This window comes from Xiphophorus maculatus, chromosome 5 (genome assembly GCF_002775205.1).
Source record: "Xiphophorus maculatus strain JP 163 A chromosome 5, X_maculatus-5.0-male, whole genome shotgun sequence".
NCBI lineage: Eukaryota > Metazoa > Chordata > Actinopteri > Cyprinodontiformes > Poeciliidae > Xiphophorus > Xiphophorus maculatus.
The window spans coordinates 9,290,523-9,312,683 of record NC_036447.1 but is presented as its reverse complement, the minus strand read 5'-3'; the positions used below and the strand labels follow the sequence as shown (position 1 = coordinate 9,312,683).

Below are 22,161 nucleotides of genomic sequence, written 5' to 3'. Positions count from 1 at the left end.
ACATTTCTAAAGAAGTCATCTTTCAAAAATTTACATAAATGATCCTGCGATCCTGAAACACTAGAAAACTATAATGGCACTTTGGACTAATTTGATGGTTGAGTAACCAAATAATAGATTAAAAACAATAAATAGTTTTGTTCTTGACATGACATGTCTGCTTTTTTAAAATAATTTAGCAGCTAAGAAGGTTTTGGAATTGAGAATGTTGCTTATTTAATCAATTTTGATATGTGCGTAAGAACACATTTTTGATGACCTTGAATGTTTCTATAGAAAATGCCTATTAGAGTTCTAAAATCATCAGAGCTTACAGTACATTTGAATAATTTGTTTTAGATCACTAAGTAACATTATGTCCTATTTGTTTGTCCATTTGTGGTGGTACACTTACGGTCAACGATACTTCATCTTCCACCCTGATGATAGGTGGAAAGACAAATATGCAAAACAAGTCCAAAGCTGCATGACCTGAATATATAGACAGGCGGAATGGAAGAGAAACAGACAGGAAATAACTTTTCAATTTAGAAATTATTCTAAAAGGATGTTTGTCACATTGAATATGCAACCGTGATCGGTCAAAGAGGGTAACTGATTAACGCATATGGCTAAAGCATTTTAGATCCGCCATGGGGGCTTTCACATATGCATGCAATGAGTCTGCTGTGGCTTGTATAAATGAGCACAGAGAGCATTTATTCAGGAGTAATCAGCTGAATAAGCTGTTCTTTATGTGATGGATGGACTTCAGTGGAACAGAAAGCTACTTAAGAGCATTCTGGGAGTGTACAGCTCAGCCTTATTCAGCCATTTACTGACGTTTTGCCTTTGGATCAGTCTTCTGTGCTGAACCCAAACCAAACTGTGACATTAAAACCAAGACACCTTTTAAGCCATAAGCATTCCCTACTGTTACAAGCTTACTGTGATATGGACACAATGTACCAATGTTGAATACATTAGTACATTGTGGTACCCTTGAAATTTGTCACATTTAGTTTGGTATTTCATTGGGATTTTATATGAACAAAGTTATCAGTGATTTCTAAGTGTGAAATGTAGATGGTGTTTTACATTTAAAAAATCTGAAATGTGTCATGCATCTGTATTCAATACTCTACAAAACAGCCCTTTGAAGTAATTACAGCTGCCATCCCTGTGGGGTCTCCACCAGATTTGCACCATTAGAGACCAAACTTTTTCCCATACTACTTTGCCAAATACCTCAAGCTCAATCAAATGGGATGGAGAACAACTATAAACATAATATTTTGTGGTTTTGCCAGAGATTCTGGTCTTTAACTGGACCATTTTAACATATGAATGCACTTTGACCGTACCCACAAGTTGCAGTTATAGCTGCATGATTAAATTTGATGTCCTGCTAGAACGTAAACTTCTGCCCCAGTTTGGTGCTTTTCCAGATTCAGACTGGGGCAGAAGTCCAGGATTGTCCTGTATTTAACTCCATCAGCTAACCTGTATGCACAATGATCCTTTCAATCAGTTTTTGTGTGTGTTTAGGGTAATATGGAAGTCTTGCCACTACACATACATGCTTAGATGCTGAATTTTTTACCTCATGTGACCTGAACAGCTTCTTCCACATGATCCCTACATGACCTATGGCAAACTCCAAATGGGATACTTTATGGATCTTATTCCACATTACCTTTTAAACCAGTTTTCCACATAGGTCAGTGTTCTGACATTCACATAAACACAGCTGGACTCTATTGACTAAACAGGTGACTTCTGAAGGTCATTGGTTGCACTGGATTTTATTTAGGAGTATTAGAGAAAAGGGGGCTCAAAGCAAAAGAATACCACCCTTTACAGTTTCTTTAAACATTTAGAAAACCATGAAGCCTTTTCTTTGTATTTCATAATGCATTATTTCTTTTTTTTATTTCTAATGCATTAAAATGTGCAAAAGTTCAAGAGGTTAAAATTCACGTTGTAAATTGTATCTATTTTTAACGCAGAAGTAAATGAAAATCATTAGATTTTAGAAACGGTCCAGAAAGCAGTTGTTTGTTGGGGTTACTTTTCACAGATGGCTAAGCTTTGTAACATTTTTTTTAAACATTAGCTACTATTGAAGCTAGATGCATGAGGAAAATATATTTTGGAATATTTCTTGAAGATTTATTTCATTTAATTTGTAAATATGTTTACAAATGATTGCAGACAATGCAATCAGTTTCACCAATACCCTGCCTACTCATCACAACAAACTACTTCCAATGTCTAAACCATTTAGACCCGAGACATTTTTCTCTTTTATTTAAACCAACACCATAAACCTTCAAAACATAATGATAGCCCAAACACACATCTGTGACTTCCTGCATATAGGTAAAAGGGAACTAGATCTGAGCTATGGCTAATGTACCAAAAGCTCCAGGAGACTGGAAAATATGAATAAGAACCCCAATTCCCTATCCAGGCCTCCATCCATCTACCTTCTTCTTTAGTTCAGGTTTTTGTCTCTCCTGGGAGACAAGACAATCAGCTTCCAAAAGCTGTTCCTCATGTTCTACCTCGACTTTCATCTATAGCCAGTAACTTGTCTAGGCTGTGCAAAGCAATGCATCAAATGAAAATAAAGAGAAGTAAAAATATGAAAAGCATCTGTCAGTTTTTCTTCCTCTTCAGACATCTGATTATTTTTGCTAAAGGATCAACGATATATCTGAGTTTGTCTCTGTCTCAGTCAACATGATTGAGACAGAGGTTGACTTTTCCTTCATGTGTCACACAGGTCCAGGTCTTAACTTCAGAAAAAAAAAGAAAACACTCAGGGGCCCCTTGTGAACCAAATACGCTCATCTCATAACAAAAATATTAGCAGTAATGACTCAATTTCCTCATCAACCTCCATAATTAGGCCCATTTGTTTTCTTTGTCATTCTCCAGTGATACAGGCCTTTTGTTATGAGAACCAGAGCGGGTAGTCACACAGGAACCTGATTATTCATTCAGCAACAGGGATCGGGGGATCCCCACTGAACTGCAACAAACTCACATCGGAAGTCTAATTCTGCAGCCTTTCAGCAGTGGAAGATGTTTAAACATCAGCTGCTTGGAGCGTGGACAGTCAGGATTCTCTGTTTGTCTCGACGTCTTCTTTGCTCTGTTTTTCTTCAGCTCACACAAGATCAGTCCTAAACTAAAGTCCCTCCTTTCCTGTGTCGTCTCTATAATGTGGCATACGGAGGAGTTAAATCAGCTGAGGCAGCTGCTTTTGGGCTCACTTGGCCTCTCAGTTTGGACAAGAACTATAATTAATGGTTTGCATTGTCCAAGAAGAACAAAGAAAAACAGAAAGGGAAGAAATGTGTAGATCGGAAGGAATGTCACTCAGCAGGTAAATTATTCTGCTAAAAGGCCTTGAAACATTATTCATCACAAACTTCAGAGGTTTAATTGGGATTTTTTATAACAGCCCAGCACAAAGTCGTGCCTTATTGTGACGTGGACTAAAGAGTGAAACATTATTGTGAAAAAAGTTTCAAAAATAATTTCAAAAAGCTTTAAAAATTAAAATAGAAAAAGTGTACAGTGCACATGTACAAAATAATTTACCCCTAATGGGTTCCTTCGGTTTTTGCATTTTTGTCAAATGTGAATGAGAATCAAAAATTTGCTATTTCATTTAGTAAAGGAATAAATTACATTTTTGTTAACCGAGTTTTGAGTTACTCGGAAGTACACATGTGTATGTATTTTAATGCTACACCAGGAATGTGTTGTTTTGTTGTTTAACACGACTGGAAAGTCCAACAGAATCTGTCAAAATATCATAAAGAGAAATGTGCAGCTGCCAAAGTCTGGATCATCTGTGAGAACAATTTCCAGAAAAAAAGATGCACATGTAATTTTATTTGGTGTATGTAAGCTTAGAATGTGTTTTGTTTTGTAAAGTCAGGAGACTATTTATTTTAGTACATTATTTTTCTTTGCTTTTGTTGGTCTTTATCTGCAGCCAGTGACTATAATGTGAGTCCCTGGGTAGGAAGAAGGAGATACAGAGAGAACGGATCCTCAGCCCCTCACCCCACTTCGTGCCTTATCTTTGAGAGCTAATGAGTGATGGATTAACCTGGGATCAACCCCTGGCAAATTGAGATGACCCTGCAAACTTTCCCCCCCAAAAAGCCCTCTTCTTCCCTCACACAGCAAAGACTGCATTCTAATAACAGTCAGACGATGCTGCGTGACTTTTTCACCATTAAACCCATCTGGTTAAACTTTTCTGTAGAATAAATCAAAGTCCCTGTAGATTTACTGTCACTTAAACAACAAATCATAGTCAGTGTTTCTAATTGTTTTGCTAATTGTTGTAATTTCTTCTGGATTAAAAAGTCCCACCTGACCTAATTTTGCTGTAAATTGTTTTGATAAAGATAAAATCTACCTTTTCAAAAATAAGATTCGTGTTTGATTTCACCTATAGTAACAATATTGTTAAATATAATTTGAAATGCATCTACTTTGCTCTGCAAAGCTGAAAAATTCAATTTAAGTCGTTTGTAAGAAGACCGATTCCCAGAAAATTTAACCAGTATAAAACACCTGGAAGAGGTTTTGTGAAGGGCCAGTTGAGATTGAAATGATCTAACAACTAAGATCTGGATGATGAGTTCTGTTTTAGTCCTAATGTTTCATGCATTATTCTTTATTTCTGCTAATAATTATGGTTTAACTTCTAGCACTTGGCCCCACCATACTGTCACCTGTACACACAAAACATCACCAATATTTCAGTCAACACAAGCAAGACAAACTAATGCTCAGCAGCCAGTAAGAAAGAAGTTGTTTGCTAATGGATTATGAATTTGGCAGTAATCCTCTCACTGTCCTGGGAGAATGCCAGTGAGAGTTCAGAAGACGTCTCGGCTCTGTCAACCACAATTGTATAGTTATATGTTCTAACACGTCAGGCTAAACCTCTTGCAGCTCAAGAGCATTCCTAATGCTCCAGAATAAGTAATAAAGTGAACAGAACACCATAGATTTGATGCATTTAACCACTTTCACAAAGTCCCTGCAAAATATCCCTGGTGGACCTTTTAGGGTTAGCCACAACAAACTTCTGTCCCATGCAGGAAGCATCTTGATTCCTCAAAATGTGAATGTTTTCATGACCTTGAAGTTTGTTGTCTGAATATCTGTTAAAACATTCAAGGCATTGTTTATATAAATGATCTCACTTTTTTTTTATTTAGACAATCAGAAAAGCCTAAAAATATTAATTTATGATTAGACATACTTTTAAGTGTTTATAAACCTTTAAGGCACGAGACAGCATTATCTACAAGGATAAACATCCAAGTTTCTTATCCTGCCGAAAGTGTGAAAAAATAATATAACTCATTGTTCTGGTAACATTTCTAAAATGTAAGAGAACATGATGCTTATTTATGTGACCGTCAAAATGCTCAAACGTTCCTTGACCACTATAGTGTTGCTTTGCCTCTTGTGATGTCATCAACCTAAATTTAAAATTTATATTAACCCTTATTGAACCAGGATAAACTCCTTTTTTAAATTAAAAACCCTGTTTCCAAGCTAGATCTAGCCAAATACCCAAGAAGCAGATTTTTCTTTCTTTCTTTTTTTTATGAATTCACTGACCTTTAAATTTTTTTATTTTCATTTTTTGGAAATACTTTCTGGAAATCCAAGTTTATCTTTTTTTGTTGTCATTCTACATTCGTTAGAATTAAAAAAAAATACACCAACCGATAGCATCGCTGTTGGAAATGAATGTAGCTAACACTGGGAAAGAGTTTAACTTTTGGAGGGGGAAAAAAAACATAAAATGTGATCTCTGAAAATTAAAACCAAGACATCTTTTATCAATCTTATCAAACAAAAAAGAGTAGAACAAGTCTCCTATTTGATCTTAAACATCTGATCCTAAGCTTGAAGCAATGCTCTAATCTTTCTACTTTGTGCTGACCTCTGCTGACTGTGATCTCATTGTGCAGTTTCACTAACCAGCTGCGTTTACCAGCCTTCAGGATAAAACATACAGAAGTTATTGTACGACTGTTCGCTGAAGAGACTGGCTAGACGGTAACAGGCAAACTCACCCCGACACACACAAGCACAAGTGTGATTTACAGGCCTCCATGACAACCAAGTGCTGCAGACCTTAAAGTGCACACACACTCCCCCATACGCACACAAGCGGCCTGCTTCATGACTTATATGGAAAAGACAAAACATTGCTGATAAATCACTGTCAGCTATTCACGGACACACACACACACGTTGGAGGAGCTGGAGACAGGGTCTTTGTTTCTGGCAGCATGTGAGTGTGTTTGACGCACAACGAAATTGTTTAACTCAGCTTGATCTGTCACAGGTGCTTTCTCCCACTGTTTCAGACGGGGTGTGTGTGTGCGTGTGTGTGTGTGTGCATGTGTGTGTGTGTTGGTGAGGCATGAAAGCTGGAGAACAATCCTTCTTAAACCATGTGCATGTGCAGCTCCACTATGTGCTATCTTTGACTGGTTACCAAGCTCTCCAAACTTTATCCACATCCAAGTGTTTGAGAGTTTACAGCATAATTAAGTCCCACTGACACATTAGTCCTCAGCAGCAGGCTCCAGCTGTTTGCAGTTGCCTTGGATGACGACAGATACAGGCGGCAGGAACAGTGGGGGGCGCTCTGATCTGCCCAGTGGGCCGCCGTACGGAGGTGTAACTGCATCCAGGCATTAATCATTTCTTGCTGTGAGTCTTAAGGACCAGCGCTTTGAGCTCAAAGCGCTCACACTCGTGCTTGGTGGTCCTGTCGGCGAACACGCTGGCTGTTGCCAGAGGAGTTTTTGCCAGGGCTTTCACCTTGAACCAAACGCTGAGCTGCTGCATGGACAAAAGCCTCCTTCTCTGTTGTTTTGCTCACTCTTGCACACACATGTGCAGGATGGAGGGCATCATTGTTTGCTTTTGCTTCATTGTTCTTCTTGCTCGTGCTGGAACAGCCCTATCAGGTATTAGATTTAGACCAGTCGAAACAAACTGTGCCAGGGCTTTCACTTTTAACTGAGAACAGATTTGGGTGTTTACAACCAAACGTAACAACACATAATGCTGTAGATGCAAGACACATATTGATGTCTTTTTAAACCTGGAAATGCAAATAAACACGTTGTAGATAACAATTTTGCTATGTCTAGTGTACATTTGTTGTTTTTTTACATTTGCATCATATTGAGATTTGATTTTGAGAGCCAGCAGAACGCGGCATCTACCGGTAATGTGGAAGCACACATGGTTTTCAATATTCCAGTGCTAACATGTGAAGCTTAATCTCAGCGTAAATGAAGCTTGGAGAACATTAGTGAACAAACAGCATCATGGGGATCAGGAATACAGCAGGGAGATCAGGGAGAACGTTGTGGAGAAGTTTAGAGGTTCTGCTTTCAAAAGGAACACTGGAGCTCTGCACAGATCATTGGGTTTCTGGTTACGTCTCTAACTACTGCTCTTTTCCTCTGATCGCTCAGTTCCAGGAAGAGTTCATAAATTTACCAATGATGGAGTGTGTTTCCAAATCCAGTCCAATCAACTGTATTTACCACAGATGGACTCCAGTCAAGCAGCAGAAACATCTCAAGCATGATCAGCTCAATTATGAGTTGTGAATACCAACATAAATGTGATTTCTTGGTTTTGTATTCTTAATAAATGTGTAAAAATCTCCAAAATATTTTTACACATTGCCACAATGGGGTATTTGTGTGCAGAATTTTGAGGAAAGAGATTAATTTAATGCAATATGGAATAAAACTGCAAAACAGCAGAATGTAGAGAAAGTGAAGTGTAGTGAATACTTTCTAGACATTTTATGCACTCTACAACTTTTATGAAATACAGCCAAGAATAAGGATGTTCTGAAACAAAGCCATCAAAGGAGATGTTTGTCATGAGACATTTAGGGAACTCAGCAACATGGAGAAGAAGAAGAAGACGTTTACGAAGTGATGAGATAAAAACTGAAACTTTTGGCATTCCGATAAATTACTATAACTGGTGGAAATCTAACACCCTGAACACACCATCCTTACAAAGAAAATGGTGATGACAGCATCATGCTGTGGGGTTGAGTTTCTTCAGTAAAGACAGGGAATCCATTAATCAAAGTTAATGGGAAAGTGGAGGAAGGTACTATAAAATGGTTTAGATCCAAGTACATTCATAGATTAATATGGCCTAATCAAAGATCAAACTGAAATCTGAGATAGATTCTGCAGGAATATTTAACAATGGATGTTAAAGACACTGTCCATTGACTGTGAGTTTGAGCTATTTCACATAATTTTGAAAAATATGCAAAAAAGTCAATCTCTACATGTGAAAAAGCTGGCAGAGAATTAGCCAAAAGACGTGCATTTGTGATTGAAGCAAAAGATGGTCTTACAAAGCTTTAACTAAAAGATACAAATACAGAAAAATATAAAAACCGTGTATCATTTCCATTCCAGTTCATAAATCTGGACTGCTTTTTCTAAGTTTATAATGTAAAATCCCAATAAAATACTGAGGTATGAGGCTCAGATGAAGCAAGACGTAGAAAAGTTGCAAGTTTTCTTCTAAAGTCCCTTCCTTTCTTACTTGTCCACAGTTTTTGTCATATTCCAGTCCACACATTTTATTTGTTCTGGCTGCAAAACTTGACCCTCTCTTGGTAGCCTGCTGCCACACAGAGGTGCTGAGGTCATCTGCCTTGATCCTCAACAGCACCGCTGGCCTCAGCCCCAGGATCAGATCTCATATAAATAGTCGCTTGCAGAGTTTTAACTCAGACTAGCTGCCAAATGCACAAACTCTATATTCGTCCATTATATACACTCCATTTTCCTGTGCTGTTTACATCTTTCCTTATTATATATGCTTTGTGACACCTTTCTGCCCAGGATTTGGTGGTAGTGACCAAAATTGTGGGTATGAAATGGTCTGATGACTGTGTAGCGATAGGATCTAATATGGGAAAGAAAATCTCTGTAAATAACGCTGGTAGTCCTAATATGACAAAAAACAATCTCTAATTGTTGTGCTCGGTAGCTAGCCTAGCTGTTAGTAGTAATTATAAAAAACAATCAAAAGGTACAAATTGAAATTTTAAACTATTTTACATTGGCTGACAGAACTTGTGCAGTACTGTGTGTTTATTTCTCTTAAAACTGCAAAAATGCCACTCATTATGTCCAGTGTAGCCATTTTTTATTTTGAAGACAAGATGGTAAACAAAATGGCTCATGCTCAAAGTCTGAATTTCTATGTTCAGGGACATAATACTTTCTTTTTTTAATTGTTGATCCACTGGGTAGACAAGTTCATACATGATACTGAGTTTAGAATGAGATTAGACAACATTTAAGTGTTATTTGGGAAAACAAACATAAACATAAAGGTTTCACAAGTTAAAAAGTATATTGGTTAAAAGAATTTAGGATTAGTGCAGAATATTTTGAACCAGGTATGACAAGTCCATAAATTTAGTTTTTATGCTTATCTAATTCAGATGTGTCCCTTATGCAAACAAACAAACAAAAAAACGTTTAAAAGGTTTTCAACAAATCTGTTCCATGATGTAAAATTTAACAATGGACTGATATGAACAGCTAATAGTTTTAATAGTTTTCATACATGCAAACGATTAATAATTATTATTATTTTGTTTTTAAAGTAATTTATATGCTTTAAAAACATATATATGTTTGAGACAATTTATGCAATAAATGCATTGTTTTCCAAAACTCAGTGAGTAATTATTTTTCATTTGTCATGTTTCCAGTATTGGGCAAAATTATCTCAATTGTATTTTTTTTCCATATTCCTGCATATCTATGCAAAACATCTGAGTTTTATCTAAGTCAGAAAACCAAGAGAAGGCTATTAATTTGAATTAAATTCAAATTAAAGAGATAAAAACAGATTTAACCAAGCACATTTATTGGAGAAATTAGAGTCAAATACAAGAAGTTTCCAAATCAGTTCCTCAAGGAAAACGTTGGTAAAGGGTTATTTTGCATTTATAGATGTTTTGAGCAGAGTTCTATATGAATATTTCCATAAAAATAAAAAAAATATAGATTAGTCTGATCAACCTCAGTCTCCTTGCACATTAGAGCATCTAGTAACTGATCGCAGCTCATGACACATGAGAAAGACAGGCATGGTGTGATTCATGCGATTTATGAGCCATGTGCTGGGGCATTTTGTTTTTATTGTGTGAACACAAGATGATTTTGTCTGCTGTGGGTTTTAATTACCCCTAATCATTTGGTTTCCTTGAACTAAACCCTTTCCATTGCACACAAACACCTCCCCCTTACTCACTCTCCTTCTGAAACACACAGACTCACGCAAACACTTAGATGCATTTGGTGCCAAACCCACAACACACAGAGATCCTCTCTGAGGATGAGCATTCACTGCGGCAACAAGTCACCAATTAATTCATTAACAGACGCCTCTGCAGGCACTGAAAAGCTGCATACACACCCACTGGCACATTATGTGGACTAAGAGACACACACGCGGAAACAAACAAGCTGTGCAATTTCAACTTCAACTGATAGAAAAAAGAGAGTATAGCAATTAAAAAAACCAAACAAACAAAACACAAAGGACAAACGGTGGTAAACACAGGTACTGGCAGAAACGGGGCTTCTTGTTGCTGTTGGAGGAAAATATCAAAAACAATATGTTGAGAACTGCTTAAATCTCGTTTGGCTGGAAATCAGTGATGTGATGAGAAATCGACCAATAGTTTTAAACATTTTTGGTCAAAAATAGTTGCCTGTCAAAAATCAAATCCTTCTCTGGGCAACACGTGAACTGACATCAACTCTTCTTGGTGTGAAGATGTTACTTGGAAAGTAATGTTAAATGTTTGCTATTTTCAGTACAACTGATGTATTTCTGAAGGAAATCAGAGGATATGCAGACAGAGAAAACTATTTGAAATGCATCTTTATTTTCTACAACATGTCCAGACATGAGTAGGGTGTCATTCCGGCTGCGAGAGAGCAGATAACAGGAAGACGGAGCAGAGCACAGCAAAGATGCTCAGTCTTAGTCTTTTCAATATCAACCTGTCAGTCATTGAATATGCTGGCTTTGAAAATGCCTTTTAGAAATCTCGTAGTTAAGGCAAAGACAAAGAGTCTGTTCAGGGAATTCAAAGAGAGAATGGCAGCTCAGCACACCACGTTCACATTAATGGCTAATTTAAGATGTAATTAATGTTTTAGTTTAATAAAAACTGTTTCACCACAGCTGGTTTCTCACACACTGTGACATTCCTTCTGTTTCTAATATAAAGAATAAATTTCCGGTTCTGGTACGACCAAATGGTCAAAAACAATATCTTCAGTGTTTTCTTTTATCATCTCATATTATTCTTCTTCAAGATAGAAGTACAGGTAAGTCAGATATCGAAAAGTCCTTCTACTTATGTCAAAGCAACTTTGTATCCAAAGTGTTGCCTAAACATGGGTTGGAGATTCTCACAGTGTGATCAAGATACCAGTTTTGCAGTATCCCTATATTTCTACAAAGATTTAAGATAAAGATATTATATACTAAGGAAATACGCAATGTGCAAAAATATTGAAGGAATATTGGTAATGATAAATAAATAAATGAATAAAATAAACTCAACAGTTTCGATGTCTCCCTGCTTTGAGTTTCTGTCAAGTTGGGGAACAGTTTTTAAATTTCTAACAATTCCTAATATGTCTATATAAATAATTAATTATCACAATTATAACAAAGATTTAGGATATTCATTTATTGATATAATTGATTCTTATAAATAAAATAAACAAAAAAAAAATAGAATAAATCTTTTCCGACTAATACTTTCTGTGGATAATATTACAAACTTTTTGGCTGTTCTGCTTATTATGTAGTAACACTTGGTGTCTAATTAGCTGATATTAGGCTAATGCTTTCCAGATATGTAGCTTGACAACTGTAGTTTCAAAGCAAAGTTACCTTCATAAAAGCAATAGGTGGTGCTTCTACATCTTCCAACCTAAAACTGTGCATGTTGTCCAAGACCAAAATACTTTTAGGCTGCCAATTTTGCAAGACAACAGTATCCTTCATCCAGCCGTCTGACCAGCAGTGTGCAGAAAGATTTTCTACGACACTGTAGGCTTTTGAACATTTTTGCATTTTTGAAACTTTTAAAGAAAGTAACTGTACTCTGGTACTTATAAGCAACGCTGACCATACACAACCAAAACTACCTGCCATGACGGGGCTCACAGCACTGCTGAACTGGACATCTTCCATTGAGAATAACAAACTAATTCTGTAACATTGTTGCCATAGATTTTCACAGAAAAATCATTTATTGGAGTGTTCAAATGTCTTCAGGATGCAAGTAGATTGTTCACATTTCTCTCTAGAGAATATAGCTGATGTTAATAGAAACACGGTTCTGACATGCATGCGTGTGCCAAGTCCTAATAGCTCAGGTCAAGTTGAGTAAAGGCATTTATGTGTTCTTCCACAGCTTTAGAGCAATAACAATTGTGCTCATAGCAAATAATCTGATATCAATAAAAAAAAATAAGCTTCAGGCGTGTTTGGATGTTGTAATAAGGCAGCATAGTCCATGGTGAGTCCAAGCTGAAGTGAGGGTGACAAGAGGAAGTGAGACCGGGCCAGAAGCCAACAGAGTAACGCTATATGGCTTTCTTTCACAGGCAATATGGCTTCGTACCAAACTGCTTCTCAAAAACAAAACCGAGGCCACATTTCTGGTACGAGCAGAGACACAGGCCTAAAATGCGGGCTCACGCTGCAAGCGGGATCTGGCTTTAATTACGTGTCGTAGCCAAAGCAATGAAACAAAACCACAGCCCAGAACCGCTCGCTCTGCCCAGAGGACGCTGAAGTGAACAACAGATACACAGCCTGTGAAACTTCACAATGAATTCTTGCCTTCGTAGACACATCTGAACACATTCCATCACTTCATGCAGTGCAGCCTGAGCTTCATCAAAAAGCAGGTTGAAAACAAAAATGGTAGTAATGAAAAGAGATCTTTCGGCCCCTGAGACTAATACCGGACAACTCACAGAAAATTCAGGAAGAACTCATGGCAGAAACGCGCCATCGTATTTCACTTTGAGCACAAAGACAGACGTGCACACATTCTGTCAAATTTGTTTTTGATAAAAACTCATCTCTGGTTTTCAAACGGAGCTCTCAGAATTTATTATTTGTGCAAAACTAAATTCCATCAAAACTGAGTGGCTTCTTGAACAGGCTGCAAGACAGGCAATAACAAGCTCCAAAATTCCTTCTCAATAAGAGGCCGGCTGCCAAGCCCTGACTTTAATAGCTTCAAGATCTGCCATGATTTGACATATTCAACAGTATCTACATTAGCTGTCATATTGAAATTATTTTGCCATTTATGGCAAATTAATTTCCAAAAGAAAGGAGCTCGCTCTTGGTGACTATGTTGCTTCTGGATGGATAGATTCAAATGTGATAGTTTTCTATTGTTTTTCTTTTTTTACTTTGTAAAACGTAAGAAATGTAAGAATAACAACAGCTCCACTTTGTCATCAATCTGCCCTGTGATATTTTTTATTGAAAAGCCCAAGAACAAGGCACAGGATTGTCTCACTGAAAGGAGACAAACAAACTGAGAACACAGAAAGTTAGTGACAAAGCTTTGTATCTTTCAGTAGATCTAATCAGAGATGGTACTGGGCCACTGCTGCCATTGACTCTGATTTCTGCTTTTCTTTCCTATAGAAAGTCCCATCAGCCCAATGCTTCTCTGCGTTTTTGCAGCAATAATGTAATTGTTTCCCTCCACTGTTGCCAAATGCTTGCCAAGGATGAGTGACTCCTGCAAAGTCAATGATTCCAGGCAATAAGCTGTTTGCCTAGTAAAATCTTTTTGTAAGGAAAGTAGCTTCCAGGTACAGGTGAAATCCCAGGGCCATATCTCAACACCATCTCCTTCATTTCTATCTCCCTCATCTTCTCATTTTCCTTGACTCAGTTTCTTTCTCAGGGTTGCAGATTTCATTGGTGTCTGTGTATTGTTGGTGTTACGGCCCAAGGCCTTTTTTTGGGTCTCTCTAACATCTCTGTTTCAGAGCTCCTAATTGGTGCTGATTGGAAATGGAGGCAGTTGGCCAGTGTCCCCAGAACAACTTGAGATCCAGTTTCAGATGCGCCACTGTCTCTCACTCACCCCGCCCATTCTCTCTCTTTTTGTCACTCTCTCCCCTTTCTCCCTCGTGTTGCCCTAGCTTCTCCAGCCAGCCATGATTTTTGTTAAATAGATCTAATTTTAAGTTATCCCATGCGTTACTTCCCTTTATTTGTTATGGTTCTAGAGCCAGACCATAACAAATTGGGGGCTCGTCCGGGATAACTTAAAATTAGATTTAACAAAAATTAGGGACCCTTAAGCAGTGGGAGGATTGATACTAGGTCAGGTCCAGAACTCCAACCCTAGAACCATTTTCTCATCCCTACTGTCCAGGAGAAAGACTCCCGAGCTGATCATGATTCTGGCCCGGTGAATTAGGAAGGTTCAAGCACTTCGACAACCTCAATGAGGAACATTTACACATCAAAGGCTTACTTGTACATACTCCCAGTCAAGTTTGCATGGAGCTGGTAGAAAAGCCAAGTCCACATCTGCAGAGCTGTGCTACAGAAAGATTTCCAGCATTGCTGCCCTTCGCGCTCTGCATGTGAGTGTGTTTCTTCATACACATCTTCTGGCTGCCTTTTTTAGAGTTTAGCTCCAGCAGTTGATATACCGTAGGCCCAGGTTTGCTTACAGTATGTGCTCAAGTGGTGACTGGTGTTTGTCTGTTTGGGAGATACAGCAGGTCTCTGGATCTAAAACAGAAGGCTGAGCCAGTTGTCTGGACTGTGCTCAATTTATTTCTATGCCGGTTTACAAAACCAGTCATAAACACTGATAAGAGCTCACGGAAACAGGTTCTTGAAGTGAGAGCAGGGCCAACCCCCCCTTCTTCTGTTTGAATCTGCAACCTCCCTTGAAGACCCTTGAAGAAAAGTGTGAGTAGAGTAATACGGTGCAAAGTGCATGGCGTCTCTATCAGTTTATTCCCAGCTTTGTTTGCCATCACTGCGTCTGACCATGGATTTGGTCTCCACCTTTGAAGATGAAGGAGAGCGATTTTATAAAGGTGCACAACGAGCTGTTTAAACATCAACCAGACCTTTGGTGTGGAAGGTTCCAAATAAACAAAACAGCTGCAAATCATCTGACAACAAGAAGTGGTAAGAAATATTTAGCATCAGGTTCATCTACCTCACAATATGCAAATTAAAACTGATCTCTTCTGGGTTTTGTCTAGTCTATCGCCAGTAAAAATATTCACATCTCTTAACATGTTTCACAGTGTTTCACTATAAATCAAACTTGCTTTTTATTGAGATTTCTGTGATAGACCAGCACAAAGAATGATATAAATGTCAAGTGCAAGTTCCATTCCTTCAGAAATAAAAATCTGAACTGTTGGACGGACAACTGCAGTATCGGCACTGAAAATATTACCAATATTAATAGAAACCCATAAGTCAAGTTTGCTACAAACCATGTATAGAAAACATGTCAGAGGCTGCAAGACTCGAGACTCAGGTGGAGGTTCACCTTTGAGCAGGTAGAGCTATGATAGGATTACTGCCTGTTCATGTGTCAAAATGGTCCAATCAAAGTCCAGATCTAAATCCAACGTTTCAGTCTTCAAATGTGCAAAGCTGGTACAGAAAAGGCCAAAATAATTACAGCTGTAACTACACAAAAGGACTTCTATAGAGATAATAGACACTTAGAATTTTCTTGAAAAGAACAACAAGACAAGAGAAGCACATATCGTTTTCTCCTCACTTATAAAATCATTAAAAAATATATAGTTTGTAGTTGTATGGTGACAAAACGTGAAAAAGGTCGAGGAGTATGAATAGTTCTGCCAAGAATTACAATATTTATGAAAAGTTAGAGTAACTTGGGAAACTGTCCATTTCAATTCTGTTATTGAAAAACCCAGAACTCGACGACTGTTAGCAAAATGTCTGGTGAACGCTGCAGCTGTCGCACTTTCTCATTGTTGCTCTGGAAATTATCTGAAACCTCGTTAAGATTTGGGCAGAAATACATGAAATCCTCAAAACGTTGAGGGCCTCACACAAAGAACTAAAGCAGCTGTCTTTAACCATTAACACATGCGAACACCAACATTTAGCACAACACAACAGTTTCCTATCTTTTTTAAGACACCGATAGAATATCACAGGGCATAAAAAAACAAGTGAAAATGTTTTGCTCTGTCCCAGTGGCTGTGTCTTTAAAACAAGTTTTAATGCGTACTATTAACCACTCTGAAGAGAATGTTTTGAGCTTCTGTCAGAAAAACCACCTGGGAGCAATATTGCAAACAACACTGTGTGCTTTCTATAAAGTAGACTGATAAAACTGGACAATGTAGCTTTACATCTGCTAGAATCGTGTACATGAGCAAACGCTTTGGTGAATGCATTGATTCATACACTTACTCTACATAATCTCGGACTGTGTAGCAAAATATATATCTTTGTTTTGATGTGTTTTCAGACAAAAATCAATCAGGCAGCATTTCAACAAATGTGTGATAAGAATTTGTAGTAAAAATGAAAGGGAGATTCACATATTACTCTCGCCACATTGAGACATTGAACACTTTGGGTACTTTTGAACTAATCTGTCTGAAATCGTGCCTGTCGTGCATCATTATAATATGCACAGTGCCTTACTAAGTTATTCACACACATTTTAGAATAATCTTGCAAAAAAAAAAGCAAGATTTAATGCTATGGCTCTCTTCTACGTTTAGGTGTGTGCAAGAAAGAGAAAACATTTTGCGACCTGTAATTTCTCTTGTAAAGGAGTAAAAAATGTAGAAGCTGTAACTGTCTTTAGTTGTATTATATTTGAACAGGTTCTAAAACCTGGAGTTTATTAATGTACTTGTAGATTTCAGTGATGCAATGAGAGGCGACTCTGACTCTGCAATGTGTTTGATTTAACCCTTGTTCTATTTTAATTTACACCTTTTTCTTTTGATGCAGATCAGTTTTCAGCAAATGTAGAAAGCAGAAATATTCTGCTGTTACTTATGATGCTAAATCAGTACAGCTTCTGAGCTTTGCAAAATTGGTAATCGTAAAACCTGGTTAGTGAATCTCTGCTAAAAAAGAATTTTTTGTATTGGTACCAATTAAAGCTAATAATGAACAGGACGAAAAAGTCATTTACTACAACGTTTTGTCTTTGCATGCCCCTTTTTTTAAATCAAATTCCTCTCCTCATTTTCCTTACTCCTGTCTTTTTAGCTGCCATTTAAGCCACCTTGCTGTTGACAGCCCCTCCACTGATCCTCACTGCTGTGTGAGGAGCAAGTCCCTGCATTCAACATGCCTCTAAGCCATCATTTGATTATCCTGGATCATTCAACAAACGGTACTCTCCAAAACACAAAAAAAATCCCTTTTACATCATAACTGGCATCCAGTGGGATGCAGCCATAGTTTGCCTTATCCTGCCTTTACTGCAGCTCTTAAGATCTCCTACGGTCTCTGATGTGCCAAGGCATCTGCTGGCTGAACTCATTGCATTAGAAGCTGTTGGTTCGCCTCAGAAAGTCTATAAGCCAAATGGATTGAGATGCACAACAAAGAACACTTGAGCAACCTTTAAGATCCAGGTGGTTGCAATCAGCAAAGTGCTTTAAAAACAAGGGCAGAAACGCAATTGCTTAAAAGTTCTCTGTGGATTCATTTTCCCCGTTTCTTGATCTTAGGTGGAAGGAATTAAGCAGTATATTACACCTTCACACATCAACAGACACTGCAGCACTTTCTCGTGAAAGAACTGATTTTCTAACACTCTCCTCAAAAAACCTTTTTCCAACACGTTTCAGATTTTTCCACAAACTATGAGTAAAAGCATACCTCATTATTATATGTTTCGTTTATTTCTATTGGTGTAGAGGAAACATATGTGTTTCATTTAGATTAGCATAAAAACAACAAAATTTGAACTCTTAGCTACAGATTTCCAGCCCTGCAGTCCTTAAAGGTCAGCGCTAACTATTCTGTTGCTGGCAACTATAAATTTAAATAATATTCTCTGATATTAGCAGAGTTGTTGAGGTGATTGGAGCAGACTTTTTCAAGAGCTTAAGTAAAACCCCTTCTGGGAGGAGATGCAGGCTGCAACTTTAAAGTTGTTAGAGGAGTAACTGTTACAGTAAATGCACATTTGACCAAAAATGCTCCTTGTTCACATTTCACCATGTTAACATCAGCCATCAGTAAACAAATCCCTCTTAAGCAGCTGCAGCTGAAAGGAAAATTGTAGATTTCCCATTGGCTGAATTTGTCTTTCAATAGTCATTTTGTTCGTTCTGTGTTCATCTCATCAAGACATTTGATCACAGGTGATTCATCTTCATTTTAATGTTTTTTTACTTAGAAGTTAAAACAGAATTAGACTGGAAATATGTATACAAATATACTAATAAAAACGATCAGAATGTGATTAGAGATGAGCTGATTGCCAATATCTAAACATGGCAGGGTTTTAATAAGTTACAGTTTTAAAACCACCCAAAATTTCCATCGTACAGTTTAACATCGTTTCTATTAGGGGTCAGAGAAATTTCCAGTTTTCTTCAGCCACAGAGAGCACAATGTAGCGCAGGACTGCTCCTCCCCCACCTGTTTCTGACCACTGCTGGCTGAAAGAAAGCTATTACACTTTTTGCTCTTTTATAAAAAAGATAAATTCTGATATTTGGAAATATCTCTCTAGACATAGATAAAAAAGGACAGTCACCCATCACTCTTATTAAGTTAGTACTACTAACTACACATTAATTAACAAGCCAATATCAGATTCCTCTTTTCCCTGTGTTATTTTATTAAAACAAGAATAATTGTTGCTATTCTCTAAAAAACAAAAATTAAGATGACTACATAATATACATCTTAGATTTATGTTTACACGAAGCTGTTGTATTTTTACTCAAGATCTATGAAAATAGTACAAGCTGATGTTTAAATGTGATTAAAGGACAGAAATGGCTGTAAAATATAATCTCAGAAATAAAATGTTTTGCTTTGCTTTTTGGTGAAATGTGTTGTCTAGTTTTTGCACAGTTTTGGAAGGTTTTCTCACCCTAAATCTGAAACCTAGAAGTTAAAAGACCCTGAATTATCAGTATTCTACTGCTCACTCTCTGTGTTCAGTTTATAGGATAAAACACAGTAACTCTGTTCAGACTGGCCAGCCAGAGAGCTGTGAAACAGTTTTTATCTCTGATTAAGAAAGCTGTTTAGATGCTATATATGGCTTTAATTTAGTCCCGCTAATAAATAAAATTAACCTTTAACAATGTAGAAATACAGGAGATACTTGGTGCACCCTTCATTTTTCAGTCTGTTTGTGTTTGTGTTAAAGCAAACACTGACTAAAGATGAACCAATTAAGCAGAGATTGGATTAGGCCCGTTTTTGTTTGATTTGCTTTAGTTAATGATTGGCAGGTCAGAAAACTAAATAAAAATAATAATAATAAAAAATCTTAGGGGTTTTCTAATTCATTTTAAGGAATCAATCAGAAGAACTCCATCCACATTTGAATACAAACATATAAAGCAACAACATAGATTGTGTTGCACTTTTTCTTAGTTAAAAATAAATAAATAAATATCAGACTATAATTGCCTTGTTGTAAAAATATGTATGATTGCCTAATTCTTTAGTTTTCTGCTACTAGTTCATTGTCTTTTTTGCATGTTTAGTTCTTAGAAAATAGAACGGTCAAAAGCAAGAAAAGTAAGAAAGTAAGACATCAAAGAAAACCAGAAATTGGTATCGGCCAGGAAAAGACTGATTGGTGCATCACTAGAGTATATTTTAGGATTTTTGTATATGTGTGTGTTTGAATAAATTATGATGAATCCCTTAGAGTCAAACAAATTTTCCCAAATTACAACCTTAGTAATATTTATATTAAAGTCCATGATAAGTATCTTAGAAGGGCTAAATGCACATGTCACAGCAGTCAGATTATTTATTTATTTTCCTCAACAGATCAAATTAAAAAGGAAAAAAGTGGCCTTCTGATTGTTGGTGGAAGATCTTGTTTAGGTAATTAGGCTCGAAGGTCCCGCTTCAAAACCCTGAAGCTTTCCAAATGCGCTTTAATTTTATTTTTTTTTTAATAAGTGAGGTTTTGATGCATTTTCTCCCTCAAAAGCTTATTTACTTCCCTGCACTCTTGTAAGATTTCAACCCCTGTTATTATTATTTTATAGATTATTAATTAATATTATTATCGCTTCAGTTTCCCTCCCAGGAGAAACTGAAAAATCGCTCCTCATCTGCCAGTCGCTCCAGGATGGAGGACCGTGGACGGACTCACCGACACACTCGTTGGCCTCCCGGGCTGTGGCTCTTTGCCACGGCCTGTCGTAGTGGAACGGCTTGCACCTGTCGCACTCCGGCCCCGCGGTGTTGTGCTTGCACTCGCACACCAGGCTCCCGTCCCGGTCCTTCACGCAGCGGGATGCGTGCCCGTTGCACTTGCACCGCCCGCCGACCTGCAGGTCCGACACGGCGTAGAAGTAGGAGTCGCGCGCCAGCTCCGAGTCGTCCTCGTTCTCGTCGCCGAACGTGTGCAGGCGGCTGAAGGTGACTTTGATGTCTGTGGCCGTGACCCAGTCCTGCAGCACCGGGGAGCTATCGAAGTCGTGTGCGGACGGGCGGCCGTCCAGCGTACTGAAGGCGATAAGGCCGCCTGTCAGCGGGTACATGTCGGTGTGGGAGTCCGTACAGACGGCCTCCTGCTCGTTCTGCTTGGTTATCGCGGCCCGGTTGGGTTTATTGTACATCTTTCTGCATTGCGCGGAGTAAAACTGAAAGGGCACCCAGGTTTTCCCGTAGTCCATGGATTTGTAGATAACCATGGATTCAGGACGGGGGGAGCAGAACTGCAGGCTCACGTAAGTCACCTCAAACTTCTTTCCCAGGGACAGGTTCAGGGTGACGTTTTGTGGAAACTGGACGAAGTTCTCGGACTGCCAGCAGGTGAGATTGTGCGGGTTGTTCAGGTCCGTCAGGTACGCCGGCGGGTGGTACTTCTTGGGGTCGGAGGCATCGCAGGTGTGACAGTTCCGGGTCTTTTCGTCCCCCTGCTCTACGGAGGTCACCACGCAGTAGCGGCTCGGCGTCCTGCCGCAGGTGCTGGACACCCTCACCTCCTTCCCGAAGGCGGCGTTGACAAAGTCCGGGATGCAGCGCCGCGGGTTGCCGTGTTCGTCGTAGCAGGGGTCCGGGGGGGAGGTCTGCGCCGCGAACAGGCTCATCCCGTAGCCGCCGAAGGCGCTCCGGGACAGCAGGGTGGCGGCGAGCAGCGCAGGCAGGACGACATCCAGAGCCCTTATCATGGTCGGTCTGCTGGTCCCCAAAGTGTCTGTGGCTGGAGGAGAGAAGAGAATCAGAAAATTAATGGGGGGAACGCTTTTTTTAGAATAAATTGCACAATTTTGAGGTAAATTTGGAAGAAAACCTATAAAGATCACCTCACCTGGAAAGATTTAAAAATATATCAGCTACTTTTCTTAATTTTCGCAAGCCTCCTCCTGTGTTGTTGTTTGTTTCTTCCAGCTGAACTTAAGAGTCGCTTGCGTCCTTATAGCGAGTCCCGCTCCTTCCGCCGGTCTTTTCAAAACTCCTTTCTCTCCCCCTACCGCTCTTTCACTCCGAGATTTTAGCTTGGATCCATGCATGAGGTCAGCGCATCCTGATGGAGTGAGGAGCTGAGGAGGGGGTGAGGCACCGGGCGGAACAACGACGTCCACTGGTGGTGCATCATCAGAAGACATCGGGGACGCGCTTTGCCTCTGGAGGAAAACAGCTGGAGCAAAATCACATTTTCTCACGAATAGAAAAACCTCATTTGAATATGCGTTCTGATCAGTTTTGTATGTTACAATAAATCTTTGTATTTTGTTCTAACTCTATATGGATCAGCAATTGAGATCGTTAAATTAGGGAATTAATAAAATAGTATTTTAG

General features: G+C 38.6%; 1 protein-coding gene across 1 annotated transcript in view; it reads right to left on the bottom strand.

The window, feature by feature from the left end:
* LOC102217663 (netrin-1) overlaps positions 1–21,941 on the bottom strand; it is a 73,485-nt gene extending 51,544 nt beyond the window's left edge. Inside the window, exons 1-2 of the mRNA XM_005797498.2 lie at positions 21,671–21,941; positions 20,507–21,562 (exon numbers count right to left, since the gene is read on the bottom strand). Coding sequence (XP_005797555.1) covers positions 20,507–21,530 — 1,024 coding nt within the window. The 5' untranslated portion in view covers positions 21,531–21,562; positions 21,671–21,941. The remainder of the gene's footprint in view (positions 1–20,506; positions 21,563–21,670) is intronic.
* Positions 21,942–22,161: the final 220 nt, after the last annotated feature.